Source organism: Nuphar pumila, chromosome 8 (genome assembly GCF_984573655.1).
Source record: "Nuphar pumila chromosome 8, dmNupPumi1.hap1.1, whole genome shotgun sequence".
Classification (NCBI taxonomy): Eukaryota; Viridiplantae; Streptophyta; class Magnoliopsida; order Nymphaeales; family Nymphaeaceae; genus Nuphar; species Nuphar pumila.
The window spans coordinates 67,994,533-68,006,713 of record NC_143256.1 but is presented as its reverse complement, the minus strand read 5'-3'; the positions used below and the strand labels follow the sequence as shown (position 1 = coordinate 68,006,713).

Genomic DNA, 12,181 nt, shown 5'->3' with positions numbered 1-12,181 from the left:
ACACTGCAGACAGATCAGAAAGTATGAAGGATCACAAAGAAGGTGGGCAAACTAGCGTACAAGCTGGAATTGCCCCCAAATTTTAAGGTGCACCCGATGTTCCACGTGTGCAACCTCAAACAGTTCCATACAGATGATGGAGATCCAGAGCGTAGCGTGCCACAACGCGCTCTTATCATGCAGAGGGCCCCGACAACACAACGGACCAAGAAGCACCTCAGTCAGATCCTTCGCCACAAGGTCAACTACTTGGGCGAAGCGAAGAAATACCTAGTGCAGTGAGAGAAAACAGTGGGACCTTCGTGGGAGTCAGCTTTCCAGATAAACAGTCGCTACCCGGCTAAAGTCAGAGCTTACCATGAAGCAGATAGCACCGAGAACGATGCATGATTTGAAGAGGGAGCATGTTCCCTTGTGACTTACATTGTAAAGTTGTGTCTAGAGTCTGTTTTGCTTTCGTTGAGTCTGATGTAAGTTGTCTAGTTCAGGTTAATCAATACCCCGAAGGGGCAGCCTGTATACTTGAACAATTGTAAGAGATCTATGGGCTAAATTGTGAATGAATCAAATGTGTTGAGCTTTCTTTTGTTCACCCTCATTGTGATTGCAATTCTTCTTCCTCTATTCTCTATTCTCTCTTGCTCTCTGATTACAAGTTTTCACGACTGGCAAGCGAGCGATAAGTAGGCTTGCGGTGGTAAGGAAGGACCATCGCGCAGCGCTGGCCTATTGAAGAAAATAGGCCCGTGACAGCTGCATTGCTTTTTTTTAATAGGCAAGCTGGGGTTAGGCAAACCCCACCAATTGTAGAACCATACAATTGGGATTTGAACCTGGCACATCCCAACACAAGGTAATGTGCACTGCCTGCTCCTACCAACCTACTTACATGTTGCAATTACTTGATTCAAAAACTATTTCCCGCTAAACAAACCATGTAGATCACATTTATAGGGTTTGATCTACCAAAAAACGAAAAAAATATGAAAAAATAAAGGTGATGACTGCTGCATTGTTGTCATCTTTGTCCACAAGATATCGCCAAGAGGGTGGTTTCTCATGTCATTTACATGTCTTGATTAACATACTAATACTTGTATTCAGTCTTTCTGCTGCGTTTGGTTTCTCATGTCATTTTATGTTTCTTGTTTTGCTTGTTCAGGCCAGTTTGAGGCTACAATGCATATGTTGAACACCGTTAAATAAGCTCATACTTGGTACATGCACATGTTAACAGTTTGATACAAAGAAAGGTACAACAATGGTGTGTTGGTGATGAAAGCATCATACTTCTTGCTTTTCTATTAAAAAATGGGTTCACTAAAAATGAGAAGAACAGATCAGGCTTTACCGGACGACAATGCTTGTGACAGCAATGGACGTGTCCAAAGAAACGCTTGTCATTGACAAGGAAAAAGGATCACATTTGTCTTGCAGGCAGTTTCTTTTCTGGATGTGCATTGAGATGAAAAGATAACAGATGCTGAACTTACAAGAGTTTGTAACATTGTCTCAGTTGTTTGATCTTTGTCTGATTCATGTAAATAATGTTTTCCATTTCTCTTTTATTTAAATGGGCAGTCGAGTGTGGACCATTTGAGTTGTTAAATGTGAAACTTCAGTCGTTGAAACTTTACTAGATCCGAACTTTAAAAGTTTTAATGACTGGTTTATTGTCTACAATAGATTTTTCTTCAATTTTCATGCACCATTCCTTGTTCTACGATTCCATGATAGCATGACTCATATTTCATGTGATGTCTTCGTCCAGATAATAATATGATTAAGGTATATCGTGGTTGCTAATTTTAATAGGACTTGTTATAATTAAGGTAAATCTGGTAGCCAACTTAACTGGAGTTGTTGATCTTCCAAGTTCAATTTGTTAGTATTTGTAACTCTACGGTTTCTGGAAGATGGTTGTTTGTTAATGTATACGGAAGTTGAACCATCTGAACGTGGAGAGTGTCCTGAAATACCCTCAACCAGCTCAGCAAAATCAGGACTTAGGCTTTGGGAAACTTGGTACCAATAATAAGCATCTCAAAGTAAATTGTAGGGTAAGCTCTGCTTACCTTTAGTAGCTTAGGGTGGGAAGGTAGGAGGATTACCATCAGATGCGCTCAGATGCAGGTCACAGCATTCAAACAAAGGTAGTTCACATGCATCTTAACCATGGAATTAACTTCAGGGCTCTATATGACAGTAAAAAGATGGGGCCGTGAAATGTTTTCTCAGAAAATATGACTCTTGTTTCTAGTATTAGACAAAGGATAGATCTCTAAATGGATTTTTCCACGAAAACAAAGAAACATCGAGTCCGTTAAATTATATTAGGATGTTCTTGAGGTGTCATAATAATCTCTATTTTTTTCTCAAAACTGTCAACCTGGCTCATTCTCGCACATGTCCCTACGGAGATTCCCCATAAAAAGGCAGATTACAAGCGTGGGAGACCCAGTTTTTCTTAAAGGGCCCTGTGACGTGTTGTCCCCTGCTGTTCAAGAGCAAAGAATCCCGAACTCTTTCCAGGCTTCCAGTCCTTCCATGCCTGTGCACCAGTCGTCGGTTGAGCAGTGATTCCAGACGGATTTCTTGATCGGACTTGGGTTCAGTTTAAACCCCTAAGGTATGTGCATTACCATTTCGCAGATATCTCCGTAAACACAAAGTTACACAAACATGGTCCTCTTGGTGAAGGTAAGCGTGGTATCACTAAATAAGTGCTATATACGCAACACAGCACTGTTTCGTTATAATTCAAATAATTTGATTTATCTTTATTACCACCACTCCCAGTTAGCACATATGTACACAGCTCAATGAATTGTCTTGTCACAAAACTACCATCGTTTGCTCGATGATCGAAACATAATTTTGAGCCCCAAATGATGTTTTCAGAAATCGGTTTCGTGAACGAAGCGTTTTGCTGACGATAACCTTTAAAATTACATTTTTTAAAAATGTCAAAAATGCCATTTTGAGCTTCGAAACATTGTTTTGAAAACACAGGTGAAAGGGAGAGGGTGGTGTGTTCTCCCCCGATGATTCACTGAATCCCACGTCTGTGTTTGGGGGTCTGAATGAGCACCACGTGTACAAGCACATGGGGCTCGTATTCCCGTGTATGTTGACATCACTTAGCATTGGAGTCTGGTGTGGTTGCAAAGACTTAATACCCTTTCTTGCTATTCTTCTCATAAAGCGATGGTTTGAGAAAATAACAAAAATGCCCTTTATTCAAAAAAGAAAAAACAAACAGTGCAAAAAAAGGACAAACATGTCCTCCATCCAGAAAGTCGAGGATGATGTTGACTCTTCAAAGTCTACACAGATGATGTTGACTCTTCAAAGTCTACACAGCCTGAGCCATCAAAAATGTTTGTTTGAACTTTTCATTGTCATCTTCTTCTTCTTCCTTCTTCGTAAAACACTGTAAAACCCTCTCTCTCTAGAGAAAAAATCAAGGGAGGCAAAGAGTTCTCCCTGGAGAAGGGCATAAACATCAACTCTCTCACTCTCTCTCCCTTCTCTCTGTACTTCTGTGCACATCCAACAGACGATCATACATTGCTCCATCAAACACCGACTGACTTGCACACTGATTGTAGCATCGTTCAACTTGATGAGTTGTGGAGCCTAATTCATAGTTTTTGCCCTTATAGGAGGGGGTTTGGGGGCTCCTCCCAGCGTGGGTAACATCATTCAACTTGATGAGTTGTGGAGCCTGATTTAGAGTTTTTGCCTTTATAGGAGGGGGGTCCGGGGGCTCCCCCTTCGGCGCAGATCCCGCTGTGCGGTCAGCGGGCGGGGGTCCAGGGGGGGCACCCCTGCCGGGGGCAACGTCCTCCGGAACCAATTTTTTTTTGGGCCTTCCAACAACGATTTGTAGTATTATCGGGCTTTCCTACAGCGATTTGTAGTATTTTTGGGTCTCCAATGAGCTCCACAACGATTTATAGTGTTATCCGGCTTTTCAACAGCGATTTGTAGTGTCTTCCGCTAATCACTATAGCGATTTATAGTGTTTTTGGGTCTCCAACGAGCCCCACAGCGATTTATAGTATTGTTGGATCTCACTATAGCGATTTGTAGTGTCTTCCGCAAATCACTATAGTGATTTGTAGTGTTATTCAGTAAGCAAATCGCTGTAAATCGTTACCCGAATTAGGACCAACTTGTCAGGGTCATATCTCCCTAACCAGAAGTCATATTTCAAATCTGTAAAAAGTGGTGTCTTTGTTATTGAGTCTAGTTTATTTCTGTAAATTTTCAGCGATTTCTATTGTCATTTCATTCCCCATTTTAACTAAAAACCAGACTCCTATTATTTTGTGTTATTTGAGTTGCACAACACCATTCTCGCTTGACATTCACATATTGAATCTAGCATGCTCCTTGTTGGATTTTCCATTGATTTCTTCCAACCTTGCTTGGAAAAACCTTGCTTTCAACCTTCCATTGACACCCAGTGCATTTTTTGACCATGACACCCGGGACCCGTGCCGGGGAAGAGCCCCCAGACCCACAACGAATCAAGTTGAACGATGCTATCCACGCTGGGAGGAGCCCCCAAACCCTCCTCCTGTAAGGGCAAAAAGTCTAAATCAAGCTCCAAAACTCATCAAGTTGAATGATGCTACCTATGCTGGGAGGAGCCCTCAGACCCCCCTTTTGTAAGGGTAAAAACTCTAAATCAGACTCCACAACTCTTCAAGTTGAATGATACTACCCACACTAGGAGGAGCCCCAGACCCCTCTCCTGTAAGGGTAAAAACTCTGAATCAGGATCTACAACTCATTTAGTTAATGATGCTACCCACGCTGAAAGGAGCCCCCAAACCCTTCTCCTGTAAGGGTAAAAACTTTGAATCAGGCTCCACAACAGTCAATGTGCAGGTCAGTCGGTGCTTGATGGAGCAATGTAGGATCTTCTGCTCGATGTGCACAAAAGCAGAAAGAGAAGGGAGAGAGAGAGTGAGAGGGTTGATGTTCATGGCCTCCTCAAAGAGAGATTTCTTTCTCGGATAATCCTGCAGTGCAGAGACTGGGTCTTAAATAATCATCTTCGGGGCACTTAAGTCTTTACAATCACTCCTTTTCTACAATCAATATTTTTTTGGCACCAATGGAGGAGAGAGTACTTAAGTCTTTGCAATCGCATCAAACTCTAATGCTAATTAATGCTGACAAATATGGGGATACGAGATGCACAGGCTTAAATACGTGGTGCTTTTTGGGACCCCCGAGCATGAGATGCCCTGTTCGGGGGGGGGGGGGACATATAACCTACTTCGGGTAAAAGGTGCTTTTACAGAACTATTTTTTGATGACCTAAAAAATAAGGCCTTCTGTCCTCTCACGCATTGCAGACTCGCTCTCTTGCTGGCCTTCATCTCACTCTCCCAAAAAAGTTTTGGACCATGGTTGGCCGGATATCCATCCTCTGAAACATTGATATCCACCCCATCACAAATTTCTTAGCTGTGGCCAGAAACATCGCTGAAAAATATGACATGATTTTCATGTTTTTCTCGCCATCTACAACAAGAAATTGCAACGGGAATTTAATAATGTTAGGTGAATGCAGGGAACTCCCTTCCCTATTCTATGGTGACAAAGGTTTTGGCTAAGCCAGTGGTATAACTAACGATGTTAGTGATGGTGGGATGATGTTGAGAACAACATTGGTCTTATGCAGGTGGTGAAGGTCAGTAGGCGTTTTTTTTTTTTTGGGAAAATGGCCTTACTGTACGACAAAAACATGACACGTTTCTCCAAATGCCCAATTCTTTTTGAAATCCTCCTCGTGTCCAAAACCACAAATAGGCAACTTATTTAGGACCTTTTTACCTTTTGCATGAGTGAACCTCACGAAGTTCGTGCTATATATCTTTTTGCTCGTCAGCTATTGCAAACCCTTACATAAATGTATATTCACACATTTTTTTTGCAGACTTCCTTATGTTCACAAAAAGATTATTTGCGAACATCTCATTAATGTGAAACCCCGTAACTTTGCAAATACCACGATAAATTCATATATAACTTCAACTGAAATTTTAAGGATTTTTTTAAAAATCTCTTTACACAATTTTCAAGAAACGCTGAAAACTCTTTTTAAATACAATTTGAGCTTTAGGTGGGTTACAGATACAACACATACATATACAACTAGAATAACTGAATCAAACCATCATAGTATTAAACAAATCAAATACTAGTCTCACGAATTATCAGAGTTTACAAGATTTAATAAAAAAATAAAATAGTGAAAATATCAAGCCCTCTCAACAGTCTTAAAAAACTGACCCTCTTGGTGCCACCTTGAGCCTTCATGTCATCACCCACTAGCCTACTCATTACCTAAAATATTAAAAGTAGAGACATTAGATCACAATCTCAGTAGGTAACACAAAAACACGTGAACATAAATATATTTCAATCATAAAAATAAGCATTGACATATTTTCAGATAAACATCTAAATCATGCAACATAACATATCAGAATTAAGCATAATTTTCATGTACACAATCAATCATTCTTGCATTTATATTTTTAGAATAAACATGCTATACTATATCATGCCAATGAAATAACAATTTATGCACAACTTAAATATTGCAATGATTCTATTCTTGATTCTTTTGTTCTTTTTTTTTTTTCTTTTGAAAGTACACTCTCAGGTTCTTAACTCTGATTCAACCAATTCAAATGATGAGATTAATATGCCATGTATTTTATTAATCTCATTGAATTGAGAAATCTGTAAACTTCTATGGAGGTTCTACTGGAGCAGTCTGTGATCGAGAGAAACTCTCAGTAGTCCAACACGAAATCGATTTTTAGTCTGCAGAGATTATGAACATACCACCTACGAAACCAGGTAGTCTGGACCACTTACGACTAGAGACTGGAGACTAAGAGAGACACCATTGCCCTAAAAAAACTAACAACGATCAACTGGTCGTGTAACTCCCACTTTTTGTAAAGTGGTTCTCGGTCCAATAGATCTGTTCTGAATAAGTCACGGGTGTTATTTAATTATTAGGCTCACCAATTAAATTTCATATGCTCACAACACATACACCCGAGCTCACAAGCTCAATCTACCCAATAGAGATTCCATAACGCAAGTCTGTTATTTAATTTTTTATGAACTTTAAAAGGAACTCTGATATTATTATTTTAAATTTGGAATAAACTTTTACGAATATGTGAATGCTGAACTTTAAGTGATATGTGAAATTGTGTGATTATCTATAACTCGCCCAAACTTTTTATCTAATTTTTGAATTTTCACTATGATTTTTAAAACTATTTAAAAAAAATCATGATTTTTAAGATAAAATTTTAGGGCGTTACAACGAAACCCTGCTAAACATTTGATTATATGTTGAAATGACACGTGACTGAAATATATGATGTGCATACATGAAATGTGATGGCTCATGTTAGAGCCGAGGTTCAAAGAACCTTACTGGTACTAGGGAGCACGATGGTGTGTGTCTAGCATGCGATTCATGGCACAGAAAGTATGCACATACTCATTATTGCTCGTATGCGAGTTTGGGGTTGATACAAACTCATGATATGCGAAGGGATGCACCATAGAATGAATGATACATGCATACACTCACACTTAAAATTTTGGGGATCCACCTTCATAGGTGGATTGCTCATATGGGCTGAAGACGCCAAAGTAATACTGAATGTGTTGGGTACATACAAATGAATCATAATGTGATTGTTACTCTATAGGGGTACTAGGGTTATCAAACCCTGAATTTGTCTAATGATATGAGGCACATGAAATGATAAAATTACATAATAAGAACCCTCCACTCATTCAGATTTATAATCTACCTTGGAGGAGTAGGTGGTACAAACTTCGACTAATAATATTATTATTTTATGAGAGCAAAGCATCTCAATGATCTTCAGTCACTCGGAGGTTAACAGGTTGAGCTATTAATATATCTTAGGTGATAGACTCCAACTATTTCAGCTAGTTTTGGATGTATCCTAGTGAACGTTACCCAACATTGCGAGAATTCTCTCGATTACACACTACTCGCTTTGGACCTCGGACAATTAGACTTTCAAAAAATTTAAGAGACATAAAATCATAAATGCCTGAAGTAATCTCTCCTAAGATGAAATTACTCGAGTACCCAAGAGATACTATAGTTAAGAGCCTTGATATGCCCTAGTGAACGTTACCCAACATTGCGAGAATTCTCTCGATTACACACTACTCGCTTTGGACCTCGGACAGTTAGACTTTCAAAAAATTTAAGAGACATAAAATCATAAATGCCTGAAGTAATCTCTCCTACGATGAAATTACTCGAGTACCCAAGAGACTATAGTCACACATTGTTATGTCATTCAAATAGATAAAGCATGATCATGATTATAGTGAATTTCTTTCAATTATTGCAAATATCCCATGTTTATCCTGTCGAATTGTTTCATGAATATCATAATTATTGAAATGTAACATCATGAATGAAATATATGTTTTAAATTATTGTGTGATTGCTTGTGATTCAGTGTGTAACTATCAGGCTGATGAGTTTCACAAGTCTAATATTATACAAATTTAAGGTGATGAGTGATACGTTGAACAATAGATGATGGGATGTAGTGGCAGCATCGATGACCGGATTTTCTGGATCACAGGCTTTACTTAAGATTTTTGTTTATTTTATTTAAATTCTAAATACCTTTTGTATTGCAAACTCTATCTGATTCACCATATGTTGTGAATGATATATATATATATATATATATATATATATATATATATATATATATATATATATATATATATATATATATAAATGTCTTGGTTTTTTGGTTCACAAATGGTTGGAAGAGAATTCCCCTGATATCACACGTGTAATACATACCTGCAACTCGCCCCAAAGTTGTTTAACCCACACAAAAGATTTTTTTTTTATGCTTAAAGTTAAAATAAAAAAAATAAATATATTTTTTTTATAAAAATTTTGAGGAGTGAGTTTCGAACTTGTGACATCTCATCAAGTGACATTCACAAGTCACCCCTACCAGATGAGCGGCTGACTATTCAAGTGAATTGACTGATACCCGATTCTCAAGTGAATCATTCTGAATAGACTTAAAAATAATAATAAAATATTTTGTGTAGAACATGATACCTGTTAATAGTATTAAAACAATATCAAAATTTTACTTTTAAACATTTTTATATTTTTTTAAAAAATAGTCAAGTTTCGTATCCATTTTATACTTATTGCCCAGTAGAGGCCCTTACGCACTGATACTGACAACATTGATTAGTAGCAGATATTTAGAGAGAAAGAGTCTTTGGTGCAAACTTAAATACCTTACTCACAAGTGAATTGTTTTAATCAATGTTATAAGTATCGGTGCGTATCGGACGATACTCATCGTATCAACAGAAAATCAATACGTTGCAAGCCTGAATGGGTCAATTTTTAATAAATATAAAAAATATAGTTTTTAATATTATTTTAATAGTTTCAACATGTGTCGTGTTATGATTGACATAATAGGTATCGGCCGATACAGCCGGATCAGGGGCCAAACGATTCAGGACCGATAAGTATACTTACAACATTGGTTTTAATTCAATCTGACTCTATATGTGTTTTACATGGTCGTTGTTTTAGTGAACAACAAATTCTCTTTTTGACAAAAACTTTTTTATGTTGTGGAAAATTTGGTACATTTATAGTTATCGATTTTTGAAATGCCAAAAAAATGTACAGAACACGTAGACCACATCTATAAGCGGTAAGATGTTCATTCCGATACTGTATCCACGTCTGCAGCAAAGACATTATATATAATATACGTTTGGCCACTCGTGAATGAGCCAAATTGGTTGATTGGGCAACCCAATTGATTCACACTTCTCTAACTCTTTTAATTACCTGCCAAATCGAACCGGTATCAGCCAAATTAAACCGGTTCACTAAGTTCAACCCAATAGAATCTTTGAGAGAGGAGATAAAATTAATGGCCATCAAGTAATTATAACAAAAAACAACAGGTGCTTCTCTCAAGAGGAAGCGGCACCTTTTCCTCGGAAAGAGAATCGGACCCTCTCACGAGAACGCTTTTCGCGGAAAGGGGGGCTTTCTGCACAGAAAGAGGTGCTACAGTTTGTTTTTGTCATGGTGGGGTCTCGCGAAAACGCACACCCCCGTCCATGAGTTTCTGCAGAAACGGTCCACTTTCTTGACATGCAAACAACCCCTTCCTAATACCTTTTGTTCTAGAACTTTTTACCCTGCAATAAATTATTATGCGCTATTTAATTATACAATTCTTTCTCTCTCTTCATTTGTAAACAATAAAAAAATATTTTTATTTATTTATTTAGTTTTTAATTTCGAGGTTTGGTATTTATTTTTCGGGAGGAAATTATCTCGAGATTTCCCCAAATTCTCCCCCCTTTTTTCTCTTCTTAGGGTTCCAAAATCGATAATTTCGAAGCTCTTCCACAGATCTCATCACCCTCAACTCCTCCCATAAACCTCTCTCCTTTCTTCCTCTGATTCTTTTTTTTTTCGGTTTTTTCCCTAATTTGTTTGTTTGATTGATACTTTTCTTCTCCTTTCATGTACTGGATCAAGTCCCCTCATTTCTAGGGTTTCCGATTGAATCCTTCCTCTGTTTTCCCGATTCTGCTTTTTCCCGCGTCGGAAGATTCCTTCTTCTCTGATTTTGGGGCATTTTTTGTGAATTCTGTGTTTCGATCTGAAAATCCATGGTTTTTTTATAGTGAGGTGTTGGTTATTTGATTCTTCGTCTTCAGATTAGGTTATTTTTCCACGTTTTGTTTGTGGTTGCGGCTTTTTCGTTTGATTTCAGCTGGAAAAACTCTTTTTTTATTTGGATCTTTGGTTCTTCGGTTTGAATCTAGGGTTTTCTTCATAAGGAGATCTAGGACTTCTGTGGGGGGAAGGAAGGGGAGAATCTATGGCTCAGGAGAGCTGGAAAAGGGAGAAGGATGAGACCGATTGCAAGATCCCAGAGGGTCTCATCCTCTGCATCAACAATTGCGGCCTCTTTGGTAGCCCTGCCACCCTCAACATGTGCTCCAAATGTTACGCTGAATCCCTTCTGAAAAAACCCAATTCTCCACCACCTCCGGCGCCGTCTTCTTCTCCTTCTTCACCATCTGTGTCTTTGTCTTTGCCCTCGCTGCCATCTACATCGGCGATGCAGGCGCCGGAGAAGCCGGAGTCGGTTCCCGAGAAACGCCCTGCGAAGATCAGCTCGGCCGCATTTCGGTGCTCGTGCTGCCAGAGGAAGGTGGAATTGACCGGATTCCGGTGCCGCTGCGGCGACCTCTTCTGCGCCCGGCACCGATACTCGGACGCCCACGATTGCTCCTACGACTATAAAGCCGCTGGTCGGGAGGCAATTGCAAGGGAGAATCCTGTGGTTAAAGCTTCTAAGATCATCAGGATCTGAGGGTTCCTTTGCCTTTACTTCCTCTGCTCCTTTTTTTTCTTTTTTCTCTTATTATGTATGTTGTTATTTGTACTGGTTTCAGTTGATAAAATTAGTGAATGTAGGTGTTGGTGCAACTCTCAATTTGATGTAATATTATATTTGGTTTTGCCTTTTAAGTAGTTGCAATCGGTGTATATAGCCATGGTGTATTTCGGTTTGTTCTAGATTGTTGGTGGCATTCTACATGGCTAATTTGCCTCCCCTTTAGCTAGTTTTTTTGCTTGTTGTGCCTCATCAACAAATCTGAGCATTTTTGGTGTTCATGGATGAACTTATGATTGGTGATTATTGTTCTTGATTGTTGTTTTAGAATCATTACAACCTATGTTGGTTTTTCTTTTTTATTTATAAAATGACCTCTACTTTGTTCATTATTTCAGAGCCTGTGGTGTAAAGGTTGCTTTGAAGTTCCAGATATGCAGATTGGTTGGTTTGGCTTATGCCTTCCAATTCTAGATTGAATTTGTTTTTTTAAATCATTGATACAGTTCATGGATCAAATCTTGCTACGGCTATTGTGGGTGAGAACCTGTTTCTCAAAAAGCCATTTTGCCTTCCCCCCTATTTTCGTGGTAATGCATAGATTATCCAAGCAGCAGCAAAAGAATATGTGGCTCAGTTGCAATGGTGAAAGCATGGTGTGG

General features: G+C 38.7%; 1 protein-coding gene across 1 annotated transcript; it reads left to right on the top strand.

The window, feature by feature from the left end:
• Positions 1–10,527: 10,527 nt before the first annotated feature.
• LOC149829961 (zinc finger A20 and AN1 domain-containing stress-associated protein 6-like) lies at positions 10,528–11,673 on the top strand. Its single transcript, XM_090015658.1, has one exon. It carries the CDS (start codon positions 10,998–11,000, stop codon positions 11,493–11,495), a length of 498 nt encoding a protein of 165 aa, XP_089871784.1. The 5' UTR covers positions 10,528–10,997; the 3' UTR covers positions 11,496–11,673.
• The last annotated feature ends 508 nt before the right edge of the window (positions 11,674–12,181 follow it).

Excerpts from the sequence above, each read along its gene's own strand:
- LOC149829961 (XM_090015658.1), top strand. The coding sequence starts at position 10,998 with ATGGCTCAGGAGAGCTGGAAAAGGGAGAAGGATGAGACCGATTGCAAG.